The sequence below is a fragment of the Helianthus annuus genome, chromosome 10 (assembly GCF_002127325.2).
Source record: "Helianthus annuus cultivar XRQ/B chromosome 10, HanXRQr2.0-SUNRISE, whole genome shotgun sequence".
Taxonomy (NCBI): Eukaryota; Viridiplantae; Streptophyta; class Magnoliopsida; order Asterales; family Asteraceae; genus Helianthus; species Helianthus annuus.
Genome location: NC_035442.2, coordinates 51,910,166 through 51,932,620, shown reverse-complemented (window position 1 = coordinate 51,932,620; position 22,455 = coordinate 51,910,166). Strand labels below are relative to the sequence as shown.

Here is a 22,455-nt window from a genome sequence, read left to right as displayed (position 1 = left end):
CCGCAACTATTATAAAAATAGGGATTCTAAGGGGGTGAAACTTGACAAGTTTCAAACTAATATATTTGGAAAGGGAGGTATGAAAAGTAAAAGGGGGGGTGCATTTAGCCTACCCCTTTTTAGAAAGAGGTATGGAAAGTAAAAAAGGAGGTGCCTTTAGCCAACCCCATTTATAAGATTTAAAAGTATCATTCATCATGTGTAGTGTCTAAAACAGAATATGTAACAATTCTTACAAAATTCGGTTTATTTGATCGACCCAAACATGAACCGAATTTCAGTTCCAGTTCAAATGTACATCCACTTTTAATTAATCAACCTACAAACATTTCGATTCGAACAACACAAAAATCTATTATTTAAACTCTAATAATAATGAAAAAAAACTATTTAAGTTTTCTAAAAATCTACATTTTCAGTCACACGTTTTCGCATGAGATATAATCATATGTCATCTTCACAATTTTCAAAGATTACAATTTTATATGATCGGATAACAACATCACATCAAATAAAGAGAAAACATTTACTAAAATTAATATATTATATTACTGTTACATGAGTTTTTTTAAAGTTAATTAAGGATTAATAACACGCAAGATATGGTTTATTTTTTTTAAAGTTATATTACTATTACAAGATATGGTTTATTTTTTTAAAGCTTTCTGCACTCTACATGCCTAGAAATTTTAGAAAATGGTTTTGGACAAATTGTATTATCCCTTTAGGTGTCGTCCCTATAGGGGTTTTTTCTTATAGTACAAAGCGATAGAATAGTTAGCGGTACAACATAATCTTCCGTTAACAACATTAGTTTCTAACCATATAAGTCTAAAAAGTAAGTAGTCAAATAAATTGGATACTCTAAATTCAAGTATTATCTATTTGTCTTTTTGTATTTTTCAGTTTACAAATCACTCCAAACACATATCAATTGAGAGGTATGGGCGGTGGTTATCCAATTCCCGTTGAATCACTAGGATCAACAAACCATGGACGATCATCCCATCGCCATTTAAACCTTCCTGATTCAAACCCTCTAACTTCAAACCCACCTCCGGTGGCAAACCCACCTCCGGTGTCAACCCCACCTCCGGTTTTAACCCCACCTTCGGTTTCAACCCCACCTCCAGTGGCAAACCCTGAACATGATGATCCATTTGGTTGGACGGATGAAGAGTTGAATTGGGCGTATGACTATACCTTCGCTCAACTACAATTTGGTGGACTACAAATTGAGGGCTGCGATCGTCCGGTGCCAAACACTCCTATACTGCCTATGCATCCTCCACCTTCAAACCCCCCTTATGTGGAAAACTACAGTCAAACACAAGAACTACCGACCTGGGCTGAAGGGTACGAAACTGACCCTGGGGCGGTTTACGAACCACCATTGGATGAAAAAATGGTTTGGGAACCTTAGAACAACTTTTATGATGATTGTAGTTTTTTTTTTCTCGAATTAGTTTGAATCTTAATTATGTAACTTTTAATTATGTATTAGTTTAAATTTAAATTTGTTGTTTAATTTCAATCATGTTTTAGTTTAAATTTTATTTCTGGAGTTTTTATTTTTTTAGTTAACTAATATTGAACACTTAATAGGATACGTCTGATCATTTTTCCGTTGAAGAATTTTCATCATTGAGAAATGATAGAGCATGGTATAATATAATCTTTGTTAAGGTGGAGTTTATTTGGCATGACGTCGATGGAAAGAGATTAGTGGTTATATTTCTTGATCAACACGTAAGAACATTATTTTAATTTACTTTGTGTTATACGAGTAAGCGTTTTTCCACCACTAAATTTCTTTTCATTTTAGAGATAAAAAATTGTTGCGTTCGTCCCACAACATTTGATACACAAATATAATGACGCGTCATTGATGGGTGGTTTTTTTCCGTTGAATCATTTCCAAATTGAGAATCTCAACTATCTTGAGTACCCAAAGTACCAGAATTACGTGTTAGTTTGGTCCGAGAAAAAAATTGTCATCAACGAATATACAAAGCTTTCTTCACTTATGCTTACGATTCCAAGGGGTGCTTCTTTATATCCATTGGTCCCTTCCATTATAGAATTGAAGCATGACAGGAGACCTCAAATGGATATTGTTGGTACATATTAATTCTCTATCTATAATTTTTATTAAATATATAAAACTTTATATATGGTCTATACGATTTGACTGATTTGGTTTTAGATGTGGTTGGGAGAATAATAGAAGGCAAACGTGATCGATGTTGTTTTGAACTTTCTCTTCAAGATAAGACGTACGTTATTATTTATTATTAACATATTACAAACATAATATTTACGTTATATGTAAGAAAATATCATTATTAGAAGAACTTTAACCCAAAATCGTAATATACAGTGGTCACACAATACAATTGTTTTTGTCTGCCCTGAAGCCTTCCGATGTTATACGTTCCATTCGAGCCGTGCAACAAAGGTCTATCATATATGTATCACGTCTCAAGTTGGTTCATCTACCAGATAGTATGTTATGCTTTACACATGAACATTCTAATAATTAGTTAGATTTAATGGCTCATGTAGTTTAATAAAAGTTATATTTTATTTGTTATTTCAGTTAATATTTTGAAGTCTACGGAGTTGAGTACGATTACGTACGAACCGGATATGGTCGAGGCACGGGATATGTAAATTATGGATCGTTATCGAAGTTTGTGTTTAAGTTAGAAACATTTGGTGTTGTTATTTGTTTAGTTGTTGAATATTAAAGTTTCTCTTGGTGTTTCATGTTTTGCTTTTTGTTTCCCTCATATTGATGTAATTGTAGAAGTATACTTTACTTTGTTATTACAAGTATGTTATATTACTTGATTTACATGTAATGGTTACACCTATTTTTCACCAAAGTATAATCCTCTTAGATTGGACAACTAAATAATCATTATCTGTCTTAAACGAAGGTATAACCATGGCTGACCTTCCTATTCATACAATCGTGTTTGAGATATTAACGAGGCTGCCAGCAAAGGATGTAGGTCGTTCTAAGAGTGTATGTAAGCAATGGTATGCGTTATTGTCAACACAAGATTTCGTAAGGATACATTGTACTCGCTCATTAGTTTCATCTAACCAGAGAGTTCTACTAATTGACGACCTAACGTGCTCTGTTCATTCGATCATCTCTAAATCCAATGACTATGGGCCAAGCTCCATAGTTACATTTCCATTCCATCACCAAAATAATGATGTCTCAATACTTTCACATTTGAATGGATTGTTGTGTGTTTGCTTGAATCATACATACGAGCTGCTTCTTTGGAATCCAACAACTACTGCTTTCAAGCGTTTATCAACTACTGATTCTCATGGATTCTATATAAATAACCTTGATGCCATTGGTTTGTACGTTGACGCTGACGATGATTACAAGGTCTTGCATATAAAGCGTAGGAGTGGTGTACTTGGTGTCTATGTTTATTCTAGGGAAGTAGACTCTTGGAGAAATATTCCTTTCATAACAAGACAAGAGTACCTAAGCCCTCATTTCAATTGGTCAGCTGGCACATTTTGTGGTGGTACTCTATATTTCACTGTTTGCGAATGTTGGCTTGGAGGTGCGAAAAGGGTGATTTGTTTTGATGTTAATTCGGAGCATTTCAAGGAGATAAGCTTTCCACCCGTTCCTTCTATAGGAAAGGTTCAAGGTGTTTTAGTTAATGTAAAAAATGTGCTTCACATGTTTGCTAGCACTGGCATGTTTGAGATGACAATTGACCTATGGACACTACAAGGGGATTACTGGATTAAGGTCTTATCATGTCCTCCGATCCCCCCGATATCATTGTCATTGTGGTGCGATATAACACATTTTGTGACAAATGGTAATTGGTTTGTGATGACTAAATTAGGGAAGTTGTTTACAATTGAAATGGATATGAAGCCCTTCGAATGTTTTTATCCCGTTTCTTGGTTTCGAGGTTTTAAGGGTGCGGTGTTTGTGCAGACCATTGTTTCACCAAGTATTTAGATTGGCTTTCACTTAATGTTATCATTATGTATGTCAATGTTTTAAGGATTTGTGTTTTTTTTCTCTAAGTCATGATATTCCGTTTAAGTCATGTATTTTAATGTTATCATTATGTATTTCAATGTTATCATTCGGTTTGTTTTTCTCTAAGTTATGTGTTGGAATGTTGTTATGATTTGAGAATTTCATCATCTATGATAACTCTCTTTTATTTAATTTGCAAGGTATTTGTCATTTTATCAATTTACAATGACTAATGGACTCTCAAACCCTCGAAATCATGCTTCTAGCTCGAGTGCATCTACTAAAGCTGAAAAACGAAAAGAGTATCAAAAAAGATACTATGCTGCACGCAAAGAAAATAACAAAGTATCTAAATTTGGGAGTGGTGATGCCCCCCAAAGTGCTTCATCAATATCTTTAATGAATAATAGGTCAACAGAAAGGACACTGTTAAGAAGTTTACAAACTAATATTACTCAATTTCCACAAACAACAAATGAGAACGCCTCAAGTGTTTCTACTACAAAATGCAAGGAGTACAATAAAGGATGTTCTAATACACCAAACGATAATGGAATGCGTATTTCAAATGGCAGTCAAGTCAACCAAACCCCGATAGATGATGTTACGCCGACAACCACATTCCCATCTGTAATTGACGTAGTCAGGCATAGAACATCACGAGGTTTCTATTTATTTAACAATGATTTCTTTTTCGAACTTGACATCTTTTACAACCTTCATTACTTAATACACCAATTTTTTTAGGTATTCAAATTCATCCGCGTACTTTATTACCCCAATTTGCTGAAGTAGTTGATCAACCTTCCCTCCAACATGGGAGCGTAGAAGATGATCCTTATAATTTTGTTTACAATGGTGTACCTGGAGAGCATCGTGTTTTAAAGGAACGAGGCGCATGTCCTAATTGTGGAGCAAAACGATTTCAATTTGAATTTGATACCTTTTGTTGTATGAGTGGGAAAACCGTGTTAGCAAACTTAGAAATTCCAGAGGAATTGTACCGACTTTTCACGTCTCAAGATGAAATTGGAGATATGTTTAGGCAAAACATCCGTGCTTATAACACCAATTTTTCTTTTGCCTCAATGGGTGTGACATTGGATGACACATTGAACAATATGAGAGACGGCGTATATACTTTTCGTGCACATAAAGGAATATATCACAGAATCGACCAATTAGTTCCGAGGGATGGGACTCCTAGGTACTTGCAGTTGTATTTTTACGATCCTGATACTGAGTTAGATCACAGACTCCGATGGCCAAATATTGATCGGCGTATTACTCAGACTTTAACACGCGTTCTTTCTACAAACCCATATGTCGATACATTTAGAAGACTTGCGGAACTAGGACCTCTGGACAACTATAGAGTCACTTTGAATACTTCGGTTGAACTTGACCAAAGGGTGTACAACCGACCAACGACATCGGAGGTATATATAATATTATATTAATTGCAATTATTTAATAGTATTGCTTATTTTACTTACTTATAGTTCACAATTATATAGGTTGCTGGTATTTGGGTTGAAGGTAATGACAATATCACTTCGTATAAATGAAGTATTGTAGTGTACGGTAGGTCTGAATATAGACAAACTATTCAGCCGTACTTCAGTTGTTACGATCCATTGTCGTATCCTCTATTTTTTCCTAATGGTGAGTCGGGTTGGCATGCTAACATACCACGTCAAGGAGTATCAATCAATGAGGTTCGCAACAATGACAACATCGAAGGAGAAATGGAAGGTACCAACAATTTGTTATCCTTTTTAAGTGAAGATCATAAAAATAGCGTAATGCATTTTATTTTTATTAATTGTTTGTTTTTAATACATCTTCATCGTTCAGAGGCTAACACACGAAGTGGTAGAACAACCGTGGCTATGCGAGAGTACTACTGTTACAAGTTCCAGATTCGATCTACCGATAATGTGCTTTTGTTCGGTGGTAGGCTGCTACAGCAGTTTGTGGTTGATGTTTACATCAAAATTGAGACGTCACGCTTAGAATTTTGTGAGAGAAACCAGGATAAGATTCGGGCCGAATTGTACCAAGGTATTGTGGATTGCGTCAATACTGGCGAGGTTCATGCAAACAGAGTCGGGAAAAGAATTGTGTTGCCTGCATCTTTCATCGGGGGGCCTCGCGACATGCGACGTCGGTTTTTAGATGCGATGACGTTAGTTCAAGACGACGGCAAGCCTGATGTATTCCTTACAATGACATGTAATCCTAAGTGGCCTGAGATATGTGATAACTTACATGTTGGTCAAACTGCTACAGATCGTCCAGACCTTGTTTCAAGAGTGTTCCGGGCTAAATTAGAAGATCTTAAGGATCAACTCTTCAAGAAACATGTCCTCGGGGAAGTTAAGGCATACGTCTATGTCATTGAATTTCAAAAGCGGGGTTTGCCGCATGCACATTTTCTCCTAATCATGTACCCGCAACACAAGATCAATAACGCGGACCATTATGATAAGGTTGTGTGTGCTGAAATTCCTAACAAACTAACACATCCCAGATTGCATGAGATGGTTGTCAAGAACATGATTCACGGTCCTTGCGGCAATTTACGATCAAGCAGTCCTTGTATGCAGGGTGATCCTAAAATTTGTCGTTTTCGCTATCCTAGACAATTTAACGAACAGACGACACAAGGAGAAGATTCGTATCCGTTGTATCGAAGGAGAGACACCGGGATAGAAGTGGACCTACGAGGACAAACACTTGATAATAGATGGGTGGTCCCATATAACCCAAGGCTTTTGATGATGTTTAACTGCCACATGAATGTTGAAGTTTGCTCAAGTATAAAATCTGTGAAATATCTTTTCAAATATGTTTATAAAGGACATGACAAACAGGTTATTCAAGTCGATCAAAGTGAGCCAGGGGTTGTTATTCATGAGATAAAAAGATTTCAAGATGCACGCTACATATCGCCCCCAGAGGCTATGTGGCACATTTTTTCCTTCTCTCTTTCTCAAATCTTTCCTGCTGTTCTAGCCTTACAACTTCATCTCCCAAATAATCAGATGGTTAGATTTAGAGATGATGACTTGATGCCTAATATTGTTGATAGGGAAAGGGATAAGAGAACCATGCTAACAGCATTTTTTGATCAGAATAGAAACGATGTGTGACAACCCTCTCAAAACCAGGTATCCGTACGACTTAATTAATTATTAATTGTTGCCTAATTACTGTGCTTTACTGAGTTTGCTGATAAACTGCTACTTGATTATTGGTACTTGTACATATCTGCATCATACTTTGATATTCCTGTCACTACACTACTTATTTGCTGAACCTTAGTGACAAACATGATGCACAAAAGCACAGTAGCATTGAACGGATACACAGTGAACATGCTGATATAGCCAGCATCAGGCAAACACTGCCTCTAAAGGCCTGAATGAGCCAGAATTATTTTACTACACCCATAGTGTGTGTAGGGATACAAGGGTTGTATGATTACGTCTCTAGGAATAAGATATAGAGATTTGGATGTGCCTAAAACATACTTTAAGCACGAAACACAGCACTTTTATCAATACACTAGCTTCTAGCTAATTAATAAAGTGCCAAAAATATGAGGAATTATTCCCGACACTTTGCAGAATAAATTGTGTCGCTAAAAATATTATTTATGACGCTTAACGGATATCTTAAGCACTTTAACGGATTACTATCCGACCGAACAACCGGACAATACCCGGAACATAAAAATATTGCCAAAATTAATATTAGTACTTTTCTGAGCCAGTTAGGGTCCCTGATTACCCTAACACCCGCTTTTAATGCACTAAAACAACTAACGGGGTTAGACCTTAAACTTAACGCACTTAACCAAACTGAACCGTAACTGAACGATTGGAAACGAACCGAGCACCATTACAACCTAAAGGAATCGGCCAACTAGTGGGACCGGGAGAGTACGACCTTTATTATTTTATATTAGATTACGCGAAGAACGAGGCAACTTTGTCTATAAAAAGCCCTCATCTCTCACACACTTGAACACACACACCTCACCCTCACTCTCTCTCCCTCCCTTGCTCTCCCTCTCGGCCGAACACTAGCACCACCACCCATCCGTTTTTCGGTTCGAGTCTTGACATTCCAAGCATACTCAAGTGTTGGTGGTTACGTACAACGGAGCTCGGAACAAACGGAACGCGGAGGACCTCTACCGTTTGCTATTATCCACGCAGTTTTCGACTAGTTTCTTCCCTAGCCCCGAGCTAGAGGTATAACGTTTAAAACTCATTTTTGGTCATGTCTAAAGTGGTTAAAAGGATATTTGTCGGTTGAATGACGGTAACCCGCTTAATGGAACTTTAAAGTTTGCTAAAACGTGAATATCGTTGGATAAAAGCTCAAAACGCGTGTAAATGTCGTAGTATTTAAATATGTTGGTTTTTATGGCCCGATCTATGATGTGGTGGCTCTCATCATCGTTTAACCCGACTTTGTTAGGATCACGTATCTTGACATACACTGGTTTCTTTGGTACAAGGGTTAAAAGGTGAAACTCCACCACACGGGAAACATGAACTTGTGTAAAAATGTTTTAACGTGAAAAATAGTATTTAAAACAAGCCGATCTACGTATGTACAAGTGGTATATTCGTAGGACCGGGTGTCGAGAAAATCATGTTTTTATAAAAGTGGATAAAGTGTTAACAAATACGATTTCTATTAACTACAAGTGTAGAAACACTTGTAGAATGAAAGATCCGACAAAATAACAATGTTTACAAAAATTGTCGGGAAGTTGTAAGAAGTGATTTGCTCCAAAAACGAGGTTTTTGCAAGACTAAGTTATGCTATATATAGATCCACTAAAAATAACGAGATCTACGCCGTAGTTTTTGTAAAAACTACAAGTTCATGAAACAACGCGGTTTTACATACTAGTCTTCTATTTGAAGTGTTGAAAATTGATTCGGTTGATTTGATAAATTGTTGAGATGATTTGTAAAAGAAAATGATACGCTTGAAAGCGTGGCCACCTCCAGTTACAGGGGAAACTCTGGCGAAATTTTCTAAAAATCTAACACTTAGAATTATTTACAAGTGTTAGACTACTTTGACATGTTTTCAAAATATATTTCGCCACAACTTTATTTACAAACAATCGGAGGTGGGATTTTCACAAAAGTAGACGTGATAAGTATATATTCGGTAAATACATTTTGTCACCTCACTGTTTATGATTATTTTGTAAAAATGTATAAATATTATTTTTAGAGTAAAAATAATATTTACTAACCTTGTCAAGCCCGAAATAATACAAACGCCTACACGGCCAACATATAAGTTACAACGGTGATTATCATTACCACTTAATCGTTAAAACATAACTTACGCTTATTTGGAAATATTCATAAGCGCGTGTGATGTCAATATATTATTTTGGAAAGTATTATGAGAAAAAGGAAATATATTGTTTTTGAGAAAAATGAATATATTTTGAAATAAGAAATAAAATATATTAAGTGGGACTTAATAAAATGATATAAATACACATGTATTTAAATCCCCCATCCTTGGGAAGGAGAATGCGTATCAAATATATATACACGGAACGGTTGTCTAACCGTTTCCCAAAAATGTAAACAATGAAGCTAAAGCACGGCCATCCGTCTAATAGAATTAGCACATGTAGGTCGTTGCACAGCACTTGGATATTGGATTGCTTGATTTTGTGACGCGTTCACTGTGAGTTCATGTCCCCCTTTTTCTCTTAACTGTTTTCAGTTTTATAAACTGCGGGGGTGAAATACATGTTACAATGATTATGGATATGTTATACATGGTATGGTTAGCATAAGGAGGGTTATTACTTAGATCATGTGAGTGGGTAGGCAGAAACTTGAGGCCATTAATCCTCGTTGAGGACCGAGGGACAGGAGCGGTAGATCTATCTGGGTGTAGCGAGCCCAGCCCCAGGTCCAGCTGAACGGACCTCGGGGTGACTTAGTGCCCGACGCATAAATCCGCTAGGTTTGAGTCATCCCTACTTGCACTTCACACATATCAGTGGACTTGCAACCCATTGGTGATCTCTTTTATTTCCTTATTTGCTACATACCAGGATTTTTGATAAAGATAAAGGTTTATTTACTCATTTTCGCATGAACTCGCTCAACATTATTGTTGATTTTTCAACTTACATGTATTTCAGGGAATTAAGGATCTGGCACGGTTTAGCAGGATTTCCCGCTGCATTTAGATTCAGAGTCATCCGGGTTCAAGGCTTATGGCTCTTTCCTGGACAAGCCATAGCCCCTGAACCATGTTCATTTATGTTGCATTATGGTAGTGGTTGTATTGTTTAAGACAAGTAATGGTTGTTGGGTGTTTACCCGTTTAGACAATGTTTGACAAATTTATTTTCAATGGATGACTTTGCATGATTTTAAATTCATATAGCTTGTTATGATTAAGCTATGGTATTAAGAAGTCACACCAAATTAACCACGCTTCCGCAAAGCCAGGGTGTGACAGCTTGGTATCAGAGCTCAGATCATAGCGAACTAGGGTTCATTTTGAGTCTAGACTATGATCACTAGGGCTCTCACGAAAATGTTTTTCTGCATACCACTTAAGTCCAGATCCAAAACTTTTTATAAACAAATGTTGAGCATATTTTATTATTTTTAGGCTCAGTCTGGGAGGCTGAGGCTCGGTCTGGGAGGCCGAGGCTCGATCTAACGGATCGAGGTAGTTGTCTAGTGGGACTAGGGAGTCAGTCTGGGAGGCTGGGAAATGTTTGCTAGTGGGACTAGGGAGTCAGTCTGGGAGGCTGGGAAATGTTTGCTAGTGGGACTAGGGAGTCAGTCTGGGAGGCTGGGAAAAGTTGGCTAGTGGGACTAGGAAGAACAGTCTGGGAGGCTGGGAGGCTAGTGGGACTAGGAGGAATATGTGATTATTATGTGGTAACTTGTGTGATTACCTGATTTACTGATATTTGTACATACTTGTGATTGTATTACAGACTCATGGATACCTCAGACACAGGAGATTCGGACACTACTGGACCCCGACCCATGGAGTCAGACGAGGTTATGTCATCAGAGCACGAGGTGCACACCTCGGATTATACCAGTACAGACGACGACGACTTTCAGCCGTTCGCACTACCTGACGGCGTCGATGAGCCCATCGTTGGTGGTCCTGCTGCGGATCTTCCTCTCGCTGTGATTCCCGCCCCGATTCCTCTTGCATCCTACCCAGCTTATGAGCTTATGCTTGATGCCGAGGCTGGTGGCGATATTGATCTTTTCGATGACGAGCTATACGAGGACGAGGTTCCTGACCCAGCTCTTTTGCCCGCTGGCGGTCTTTTGATGATCGCCGGTGCTCCTGTCGGAGACTCGCCTGTTCATTCTCCAGCCCCAGACTCCTTTGAGTCTGTGGCATCTGCTCCATCACATGTGGCGAGCACGCAGCTTTTCGTTCATGACTCGGATCCTGACCAGGCGTCATCTGCCGCCCCTATGCCGAGCTTTGTTTTTGAGCATGACGATATCGAGGATTCTGACCCTGTATTTCCCCCTGGATTCGATCCAGACCGTGATATTGAGTTCGTTCACATGGACCAGCCTGTAGAGGACCCCGTTGACCCTGCCGACCCTTTCGATCCTATCGATCCGGACTTTGACTTCGATATGGCGTTTGTCGATCCCGAGCCTGCAGTAGCTCCAGAGCAGGCCGCTGCTTTCGATCCCGCACATGAGCATGGTTTGGCGCAAGCTGATGTTCCTGTTGATCCTATTTTGGCAGGTCAGCCACTTGGCGATGTTCCTGTTGATGATATTCCTTTGTTAGATGCTGACCATGTTGTTGATCCTCTTGTTGACCCTCCGATCGCTGACGTCCCAGTTGACCCTCATGTCGATCATATTGATCCAGTTGTTGCTCACGTTGATCCTGTTTTAGCTCCTGTTGATCCCTTACCTATTGAGCCCGAGCATGCTCTGTTTGCAGAGCACATGGATCCCCCTGACGAGGAGGCTCAGCACGGTTGGATACCGGCTGACGAGGATGTTCCGCCGCTTCCTCCTCACCGCACTGATGCTCACCATCCTGAGTTCTCGTTTCAGATTCCTTCAGTCATACCTCCAGCGGGGCCTGGAGAGGGCTCTTCCGCCCATCCATTTGGCCATGTACCGATGCCATTACCTGTCATGCCTCAGATATCTCCTGTTTCAGCATCCACTTCATCTTTTCCTGTTATGCCTTTTGGCACTGCCAGTGAGCCTTCTTTCTGGTCTTCGCTACCCGTTATGTCACCCGTTGATCCACCTCATATGGGGCATACCCTAGAGGACCTGTTGATGTCATTTGTTCTTCAGCATGATTCCCATTCTCAGCGTTTGCAGGAGCTCGAGAGAGCTCAGATGCCTCCTTATTCATATCATGGTCCGTCATCCTCATCTGCTCAGCCATTTCGGTCTTTTCCTCCTGACATTGCCGCTCGACTTTCGATCCTAGAGCAGCAGATTGCATCCGTGATCCGCACCCAGCAGGCCTTGGAGGAGGATTGGCTTCTCTTTCGCCGCTTACATTATCCTCCACCACCACCACCATTCTAGAGCACATCGACGTTACCAGGGTAGACACCGGTGAGACAGCCGCGATTGTTATGCACAGCTTTTGAAGACCATTTGACTACACAGATTTTTGTTGATACATGTGATGTATTGATTGTATGTAACACTGATATGATGTATTTTGTACAGGGGTGATGTAACCCCTATGTGATTGATGGATGTACTAACACACTTACTATGCTTATGGTCTTGATATATATGCAATCGCCGCATTCTCATCATATCTGATTTACTTGATTGATTATTTTTGTATTTGGACATGGGATGTTGGACATGGGATGTTGTGTGTGATATATTGATAACATGAGATGTTATATGCTATTACTATTACTATATACGTATGATTTCTATGACCTAATCGACGTACGCATCTTTAGAGAATGGCACCAAGACGTCAACCGCAGCCGATGCCCACGACTCAAGAAGAACTGCAAGGAATCATTGCTGCCGCGATTGCTCAGTATGCTGCATCGCAGGGAGGACCCAGCTGGAGTAGCTCCAACGGCAATGGCAACCAGAATCCCCCTCATGGTAACCCTAAGTCTTTAAGACGTACCATGGTCTAATTGGATTCCTGTAGCAATTGCTAATACAGTTCCTATATTGAAACGAATGTGCAGGGTGCACCTTCAAGCAGTTTCTGGACTGTAAGCCCACAAACTTCGACGGCACGGGCGGTGCTGTTGCCTTCGTTCGTTGGGCAGAGAAGACTGATTCCACCATCCGTATGAGCAAATGTGCGATCGACCAGCAGGTCACTTACATTTCAGGGCTGTTTCTAGATGGAGCCCTATCTTGGTGGAACCTTCAAGTGCAAACTCTAGGCGAAGCTGCCGCCTACGCCCTGTCTTGGGCCGAATTGAAAGAGCTTATGCGGAAGAAGTACTGCTCTCGCGCGGAGATTCAGAAGCTTGAAACTGAGTTTTGGCACTTAAAGATGGAAGGGTCGAAGATAGCGGAATATGTTCAGAGATTCCACGATCTGTCTCACGTGGTACCTTATATGGTTACGCCCGAGTTTAAAAGGGTTGAGCGCTTCATCTGGGGACTGGCTCCTCAGATAATCAGTATGGTGACTTCTTCCAAACCCGCAACCATCACAGAAGCCATTGATCTGAGTGTGGCTTTAACTGAAGAAGCGATTCGGTTAAACAAGTTCGATGAGATTGAACCCAAGAAAAAGGAGACTCATGTGGAGTCATCTAGTGGTAATAAGCGGAAGTTTTCAAGTTTCAAGCAAAGCACCGGGACGGTGGTCAAGAAGGGAGAATCGAATGCACCAGCTCAAGATTCAGTCGGTGATAGAAAGAAGAGCAGGGGATACATGGGTGCACAGCCCAAGTGCAACTCATGTCAAAAACATCACTCTGGTCGCTGCAGTCTAAGGGTTTGTGAGTCTTGTGGGAAGACTGGACATACGAAGGATTTCTGTTGGGCTAATGCTGGCCGGGGAGGCCAAGGAGGAAATGGGAATAGAAATACCCGTGGTGGTAATGGGAACCGCCCACAAGGAAATCAGGGAGGAAATGGAAACCGTGCTAACCAAGCAGGCACCGTGAACCGAAACCAGGGAAACCACCAAGCTGGGAACAATGGTGGAAACGGGCAGAGGCCCGGATGTTTTAACTGTGGAGATCAAGGGCATTTCAAGAAGAACTGCCCGGAATTGACCCAAGCTCGTGGAAGAGTTTTCAACATGGAGGCCAGGGAAGCGCACCAGGATCCCAATGTTGTTACTGGTACGTTCCCTGTAAACCAACGCTATGCGTCTGTTTTGTTTGATACTGGTGCCGATTATAGCTTCGTATCGCTAGAATTTAAGAACATGCTTGGTTTAGCCGCTAGTAAGTTAGATATTCCTTATTCGATCGAGCTAGCTAATGGGAAGTTAGTAGAAGCCAATAAAGTGATTAGAGGTTGCATAATCGAGTTAGGAGAGCGTGAGTTTGCTCTCGACCTACTACCAGTCCAGTTGGGAAGCTTCGACGTGGTAGTAGGGATGGATTGGTTAGCAAGTAACAAAGCAGAGATTGTTTGTCGCGAGAAGATTATCCGTATTCCGACCGACGATGGTGAAACCATCGTTGTCCATGGAGAGAAGCGTGAGACGCCGTTGCGGATTATCAACTGTCTGAGAGCAAGAAAGTGTCTGAAGAAAGGGTGTGTTGCTTTTCTAGCACACATTGTGGATAAAAAGGCTGCTGAGCCGAAGATCGAAGACATCCCTGTCGTAAGGGAGTATCCGGAAGTCTTTCCAGAAGACTTGCCTGGCTTGCCGCCTCAGAGGCAAGTGGAATTTCGCATCGACTTAGTTCCAGGCGCCGCGCCTGTGGCTAAGGCACCTTATAGACTTGCCCCGTCTGAGATGCAAGAGCTATCGACGCAACTTCAAGAGTTGTTAGATAAGGGTTTTATCCGACCAAGCTTCTCGCCTTGGGGAGCTCCAGTTTTGTTTGTCAAGAAGAAGGATGGTAGTTTCCGTATGTGCATTGACTACAGAGAATTGAACAAGCTGACGATCAAGAATAGGTATCCTTTGCCAAGGATTGATGATCTGTTCGACCAACTTCAAGGTTCAAGTTTCTACTCAAAGATCGATCTTCGATCTGGATATCATCAGCTCCGGATACAGGAGGAAAGTATCCCGAAAACAGCCTTCAGAACTCGTTATGGGCACTACGAGTTCCTTGTCATGCCGTTTGGTTTAACAAACGCACCTGCAGTGTTCATGGATTTGATGAACCGAGTTTGTAAGCCGTATCTGGATAAGTTCGTGATTGTGTTCATCGACGACATCTTGATCTACTCAAAGACGAAGGCAGAACACGAGCAACACCTCAGAACTATCTTAGAGCTACTGAAGAAGGAGCAGTTATACGCCAAGTTCTCTAAGTGTGAGTTTTGGTTGCGAGACGTGCAATTCCTTGGGCACGTGGTAAATGAAAGTGGAATTCATGTGGATCCAACCAAGATCGAGGCGATCAAGAATTGGGAAGCGCCAAAGACGCCAACCGAGATCCGGCAATTCTTGGGTTTGGCTGGTTATTATCGAAGATTTATTGAGGATTTTTCAAAGATAGCTCAACCATTGAGGCTCCTCACGCAAAAGGATAAAAAGTTTGATTGGGGAATCAAACAGGATGAAGCATTTCAGTTGTTGAAGGATAAGCTTTGCAACGCGCCAATCTTAGCTCTTCCGGAAGGTACCGACGATTTTGTGGTATACTGCGACGCTTCGCGTCAAGGATTGGGTTGTGTGTTGATGCAACGTCAAAAGGTTATCGCCTACGCATCACGCCAACTGAAGGTGCACGAAAGGAACTATACCACGCATGATTTGGAGCTAGGCGCAGTGGTTTTTGCTTTGAAGATTTGGAGACACTACCTTTTCGGGACAAAGTGTACGATCTTTACAGATCACAAAAGCCTCCAACATATATTCAACCAGAAGGAGTTGAATATGAGGCAAAGGCGATGGGTTGAGTTGCTAAACGATTACGACTGCGAGATCAAGTATCATCCAGGGAAGGCGAATGTGGTCGCCGATGCCCTAAGTCGCAAGGAGAGAATCAAGCCCATAAGGGTTAGGGCTATGGAAATGATTATCCAAACCGATCTTTCCTCGCGCATTCGAGCAGCGCAAAAAGAAGCTCTCAAGGAGGGAAACCTTGAGAAAGAACATCTCCGTGGGATGGAGAAGATATTGGTTCCAAACAAGGAAGGAACGTTATGTTTTGAGAAAAGGATTGGGTTCCTTTGTTTGGTGATTTAAGAGAGGTTATTTTTGATGAAGCTCACAAGTCACGGTACTCTATCCACCCGGGGGCGGATAAGATGTACCAAGATCTTAAGGATTATTATTGGTGGCCTAGGATGAAAGGCGATGTTGCTATCTACGTGAGCCAATGTTTGACTTGCGCTAAGGTTAAGGCGGAATACCAGAAGCCTTCGGGACTTCTGCAGCAACCAAAAATTCCCCAATGGAAGTGGGAAGAAATATCCATGGATTTCATTACGAAGTTGCCAAGAACGCCTAAGGGCCATGACACTATCTGGGTGATAGTGGATCGCTTGACGAAGTCAGCACACTTCTTGCCTATCCGTGAAAAGGATCATACAAGCAAATTGGCTGAAATTTACATGAGAGAAATTGTCACTCGCCATGGAGTACCTCTCTCGATTATTTCTGATAGAGATGGAAGGTTCGTATCGAGGATATGGCAATCCTTCCAGGAAGCTTTTGGCTCGAAGCTGAATATGAGCACCGCGTTTCACCCGCAGACCGACGGCCAAAGTGAGCGGACGATTCAGACATTGGAAGACATGCTGAGAGCATGTGTGATGGATTTAGGCGGTAGCTGGGATAAGCATTTGCCCCTGGTTGAGTTTTCATACAACAACAGCTACCACACCAGTATTGGTGCCGCACCATTCGAAGCTTTATATGGACGCAAGTGCAGGTCGCCGCTCTGTTGGTCTGACGCAGGTGATAGACAATTGGTAGGTCCCGATGAAGTTCAGGAAACTACAGATAAGATCGCGCAAATCCGAGATCGCATTAGCGCGGCTCGTGATCGCCAGAAGACCTATGCAGATCTGAAAAGGAAACCTCAAGAGTTTGAGGTTGGGGATATGGTTTTGTTGAAGGTATCACCCTGGAAGGGTGTAGCACGCTTTGGGAAGCGTGGGAAGTTGAATCCGCGCTACATTGGTCCTTTTAAGGTTTTGGAGAAAATTGGAACAGTAGCATACAAGTTGGATCTACCTGCCGAGCTGAATAACGTTCACGATACATTTCATGTATCCAATCTAAAGAGGAGTCCAACTCAAGTTAACGTTGCCATTCCTACCGACGAAATTCATATTGATGACACGCTCCACTTCGTTGAAGAACCTGTTGAGGTCACGGATTGGAAAGTTAACAAGACCCGCCGGAGCAGTGTCAAGCTCGTCAAAGTTCGCTGGAATGCTAGACATGGTCCTGAATTCACCTGGGAGCGTGAAGACCGAATGAAAGAGAAATACCCCCACCTGTTTCCTAAGAACCCTGCTTCTTCAAGCAGAACCTAAATTTCGGGACGAAATTTATTTAACGGGGGGAGAATGTGACAACCCTCTCAAAACCAGGTATCCGTACGACTTAATTAATTATTAATTGTTGCCTAATTACTGTGCTTTACTGAGTTTGCTGATAAACTGCTACTTGATTATTGGTACTTGTACATATCTGCATCATACTTTGATATTCCTGTCACTACACTACTTATTTGCTGAACCTTAGTGACAAACATGATGCACAAAAGCACAGTAGCATTGAACGGATACACAGTGAACATGCTGATATAGCCAGCATCAGGCAAACACTGCCTCTAAAGGCCTGAATGAGCCAGAATTATTTTACTACACCCATAGTGTGTGTAGGGATACAAGGGTTGTATGATTACGTCTCTAGGAATAAGATATAGAGATTTGGATGTGCCTAAAACATACTTTAAGCACGAAACACAGCACTTTTATCAATACACTAGCTTCTAGCTAATTAATAAAGTGCCAAAAATATGAGGAATTATTCCCGACACTTTGCAGAATAAATTGTGTCGCTAAAAATATTATTTATGACGCTTAACGGATATCTTAAGCACTTTAACGGATTACTATCCGACCGAACAACCGGACAATACCCGGAACATAAAAATATTGCCAAAATTAATATTAGTACTTTTCTGAGCCAGTTAGGGTCCCTGATTACCCTAACACCCGCTTTTAATGCACTAAAACAACTAACGGGGTTAGACCTTAAACTTAACGCACTTAACCAAACTGAACCGTAACTGAACGATTGGAAACGAACCGAGCACCATTACAACCTAAAGGAATCGGCCAACTAGTGGGACCGGGAGAGTACGACCTTTATTATTTTATATTAGATTACGCGAAGAACGAGGCAACTTTGTCTATAAAAAGCCCTCATCTCTCACACACTTGAACACACACACCTCACCCTCACTCTCTCTCCCTCCCTTGCTCTCCCTCTCGGCCGAACACTAGCACCACCACCCATCCGTTTTTCGGTTCGAGTCTTGACATTCCAAGCATACTCAAGTGTTGGTGGTTACGTACAACGGAGCTCGGAACAAACGGAACGCGGAGGACCTCTACCGTTTGCTATTATCCACGCAGTTTTCGACTAGTTTCTTCCCTAGCCCCGAGCTAGAGGTATAACGTTTAAAACTCATTTTTGGTCATGTCTAAAGTGGTTAAAAGGATATTTGTCGGTTGAATGACGGTAACCCGCTTAATGGAACTTTAAAGTTTGCTAAAACGTGAATATCGTTGGATAAAAGCTCAAAACGCGTGTAAATGTCGTAGTATTTAAATATGTTGGTTTTTATGGCCCGATCTATGATGTGGTGGCTCTCATCATCGTTTAACCCGACTTTGTTAGGATCACGTATCTTGACATACACTGGTTTCTTTGGTACAAGGGTTAAAAGGTGAAACTCCACCACACGGGAAACATGAACTTGTGTAAAAATGTTTTAACGTGAAAAATAGTATTTAAAACAAGCCGATCTACGTATGTACAAGTGGTATATTCGTAGGACCGGGTGTCGAGAAAATCATGTTTTTATAAAAGTGGATAAAGTGTTAACAAATACGATTTCTATTAACTACAAGTGTAGAAACACTTGTAGAATGAAAGATCCGACAAAATAACAATGTTTACAAAAATTGTCGGGAAGTTGTAAGAAGTGATTTGCTCCAAAAACGAGGTTTTTGCAAGACTAAGTTATGCTATATATAGATCCACTAAAAATAACGAGATCTACGCCGTAGTTTTTGTAAAAACTACAAGTTCATGAAACAACGCGGTTTTACATACTAGTCTTCTATTTGAAGTGTTGAAAATTGATTCGGTTGATTTGATAAATTGTTGAGATGATTTGTAAAAGAAAATGATACGCTTGAAAGCGTGGCCACCTCCAGTTACAGGGGAAACTCTGGCGAAATTTTCTAAAAATCTAACACTTAGAATTATTTACAAGTGTTAGACTACTTTGACATGTTTTCAAAATATATTTCGCCACAACTTTATTTACAAACAATCGGAGGTGGGATTTTCACAAAAGTAGACGTGATAAGTATATATTCGGTAAATACATTTTGTCACCTCACTGTTTATGATTATTTTGTAAAAATGTATAAATATTATTTTTAGAGTAAAAATAATATTTACTAACCTTGTCAAGCCCGAAATAATACAAACGCCTACACGGCCAACATATAAGTTACAACGGTGATTATCATTACCACTTAATCGTTAAAACATAACTTACGCTTATTTGGAAATATTCATAAGCGCGTGTGATGTCAATATATTATTTTGGAAAGTATTATGAGAAAAAGGAAATATATTGTTTTTGAGAAAAATGAATATATTTTGAAATAAGAAATAAAATATATTAAGTGGGACTTAATAAAATGATATAAATACACATGTATTTAAATCCCCCATCCTTGGGAAGGAGAATGCGTATCAAATATATATACACGGAACGGTTGTCTAACCGTTTCCCAAAAATGTAAACAATGAAGCTAAAGCACGGCCATCCGTCTAATAGAATTAGCACATGTAGGTCGTTGCACAGCACTTGGATATTGGATTGCTTGATTTTGTGACGCGTTCACTGTGAGTTCATGTCCCCCTTTTTCTCTTAACTGTTTTCAGTTTTATAAACTGCGGGGGTGAAATACATGTTACAATGATTATGGATATGTTATACATGGTATGGTTAGCATAAGGAGGGTTATTACTTAGATCATGTGAGTGGGTAGGCAGAAACTTGAGGCCATTAATCCTCGTTGAGGACCGAGGGACAGGAGCGGTAGATCTATCTGGGTGTAGCGAGCCCAGCCCCAGGTCCAGCTGAACGGACCTCGGGGTGACTTAGTGCCCGACGCATAAATCCGCTAGGTTTGAGTCATCCCTACTTGCACTTCACACATATCAGTGGACTTGCAACCCATTGGTGATCTCTTTTATTTCCTTATTTGCTACATACCAGGATTTTTGATAAAGATAAAGGTTTATTTACTCATTTTCGCATGAACTCGCTCAACATTATTGTTGATTTTTCAACTTACATGTATTTCAGGGAATTAAGGATCTGGCACGGTTTAGCAGGATTTCCCGCTGCATTTAGATTCAGAGTCATCCGGGTTCAAGGCTTATGGCTCTTTCCTGGACAAGCCATAGCCCCTGAACCATGTTCATTTATGTTGCATTATGGTAGTGGTTGTATTGTTTAAGACAAGTAATGGTTGTTGGGTGTTTACCCGTTTAGACAATGTTTGACAATTTTATTTTCAATGGATGACTTTGCATGATTTTAAATTCATATAGCTTGTTATGATTAAGCTATGGTATTAAGAAGTCACACCAAATTAACCACGCTTCCGCAAAGCCAGGGTGTGACACGATGAAACAGCAAGGGTACATTTGTATAAAGATTTTCCAAAACACTTTACTTGGAATGGAAGAACACGCCGTTGGAGTCGTCGTTTCGGTAAAAAACAAAGAGGTCGTATCGTTTCCGCTAATCCAGCCGAAGGAGAAAGGTACTACTTACGCCTACTTTTGTCAAATGTCAGAGGGCCTACTTCTTTTGAACATCTTTGCACAGTTAATGGTCAACGGTGTGCGACATTTCGGAAAGCAGCTCTTGAGTTAGGCTTAATAGAAGACGATGAATATCTATCACAATGTCTCGAAGAAGCCTCTACGTTTCAGTTTCCCAATGCTCTTAGAAGGTTATTTGCGACCATAATGATTTTTTGCCAACCTAGAGATATTCGAAAGTTATGGAATGACCACTTTGATTCACTATCTGAAGATCATCGGTTACACTGTCAAAGTATAGAACGAGTTCAAAATATGGTTCTTACCGAAATAAGTGTCTTGGTACAATTCGACCTTCCTAAGATAACAGACGATGTTAACTTACAAGATGCAGGTTATCGTGAGTTACAAGAAGAGTATGGGATTGTTTTGGAACCAGAACACTTGAGTGCCAAACATTCACTTAATCCGGACCAAAAAAACGTGTTTGATGAGATCATGATGCATGTTGATAATGATCTTCCAGGCGTGTTCTTTATTGATGGTCCAGGTGGAACTAGAAAAACATTTTTGTACATTGCCTTGCTTGCTGAAATTCGGTCACGTGGTCTTATTGCTCTCGCAACAGCTTCATCAGGTGCAGCGGCTAATAATATGCCAGGAGGTAGAACGGCTCACTCGAGATTCAAGATTCCTCTTAATCTTGAAAATAATTCAATGTGCAATATTAAAAAACAGAGTGGGGCCGCTAAACTGATTCGCTCTGCCAAAATAATCATATGGGATGAAGCGTCGATGGCTAAACGACAAGCGATAGAGGCAGTCGATCGTACATTCCAAGACATTATAGGTGTTAGTCTCCCATTTGGTGGAAAGATAATGGTTATGGGAGGTGACTTCAGACAGGTGTTGCCGGTTATTAAACGTGGCACTCGAGCACAGATTGTAGACTCCAGCTTACGAATGTCACCTCTTTGGTCTTTGACTAAGAAGATGCGGTTGACCATAAATATGAGAGCGCTGAAAGATCCATGGTTTTCTAAATTTCTTTAAAGAGTCGGCGATGGAACTGAAGAACCAATCGAAGGAAACTATATCCGCATACCCGATGACATGACAATTCAGTGCAACAACAGAGAAAGCGCTATAAAAGAATTGATCCATGCCAT

The 22,455-nt window shown here is 40.6% G+C and overlaps 2 protein-coding genes and 1 long non-coding RNA gene across 3 annotated transcripts; all 3 read left to right on the top strand.

Annotated features, from left to right (window-relative positions):
• Nucleotides 1-1,991: 1,991 nt before the first annotated feature.
• On the top strand, nt 1,992-2,494 carry LOC110882471. The gene is made up of 3 exons (XR_004870234.1): nt 1,992-2,120; nt 2,207-2,276; nt 2,381-2,494. It is a non-coding gene; the product is annotated as an uncharacterized LOC110882471 (long non-coding RNA).
• Nucleotides 2,495-2,950: 456 nt separating this feature from the next.
• Nucleotides 2,951-4,009, top strand: LOC110882431 (putative F-box only protein 15). The gene has a single exon (XM_022130454.1). It carries the CDS (start codon nt 2,951-2,953, stop codon nt 4,007-4,009), a length of 1,059 nt encoding a protein of 352 aa, XP_021986146.1.
• Nucleotides 4,010-4,258: 249 nt separating this feature from the next.
• LOC110882430 lies at nt 4,259-22,339 on the top strand. The gene is made up of 8 exons (XM_022130453.2): nt 4,259-4,697; nt 4,781-5,472; nt 5,551-5,557; nt 5,612-5,788; nt 5,891-7,182; nt 11,049-11,136; nt 11,837-12,076; nt 21,351-22,339. The coding sequence occupies exons 1-8, from the start codon at nt 4,259-4,261 to the stop codon at nt 22,337-22,339; spliced, it is 3,924 nt and encodes a 1,307-aa protein (XP_021986145.2).
• The last annotated feature ends 116 nt before the right edge of the window (nt 22,340-22,455 follow it).

Bases quoted from the DNA above. Each gene is read 5' to 3' on its own strand.
- LOC110882431 (XM_022130454.1), top strand. From the start codon at position 2,951: ATGGCTGACCTTCCTATTCATACAATCGTGTTTGAGATATTAACGAGG.
- LOC110882430 (XM_022130453.2), top strand. From the start codon at position 4,259: ATGACTAATGGACTCTCAAACCCTCGAAATCATGCTTCTAGCTCGAGT. The intron at 4,698-4,780 runs GTTTCTATTTAT...CAATTTTTTTAG, and splicing joins CAGGCATAGAACATCACGAG to GTATTCAAATTCATCCGCGT. The intron at 5,789-5,890 runs GTACCAACAATT...TTCATCGTTCAG, and splicing joins CATCGAAGGAGAAATGGAAG to AGGCTAACACACGAAGTGGT.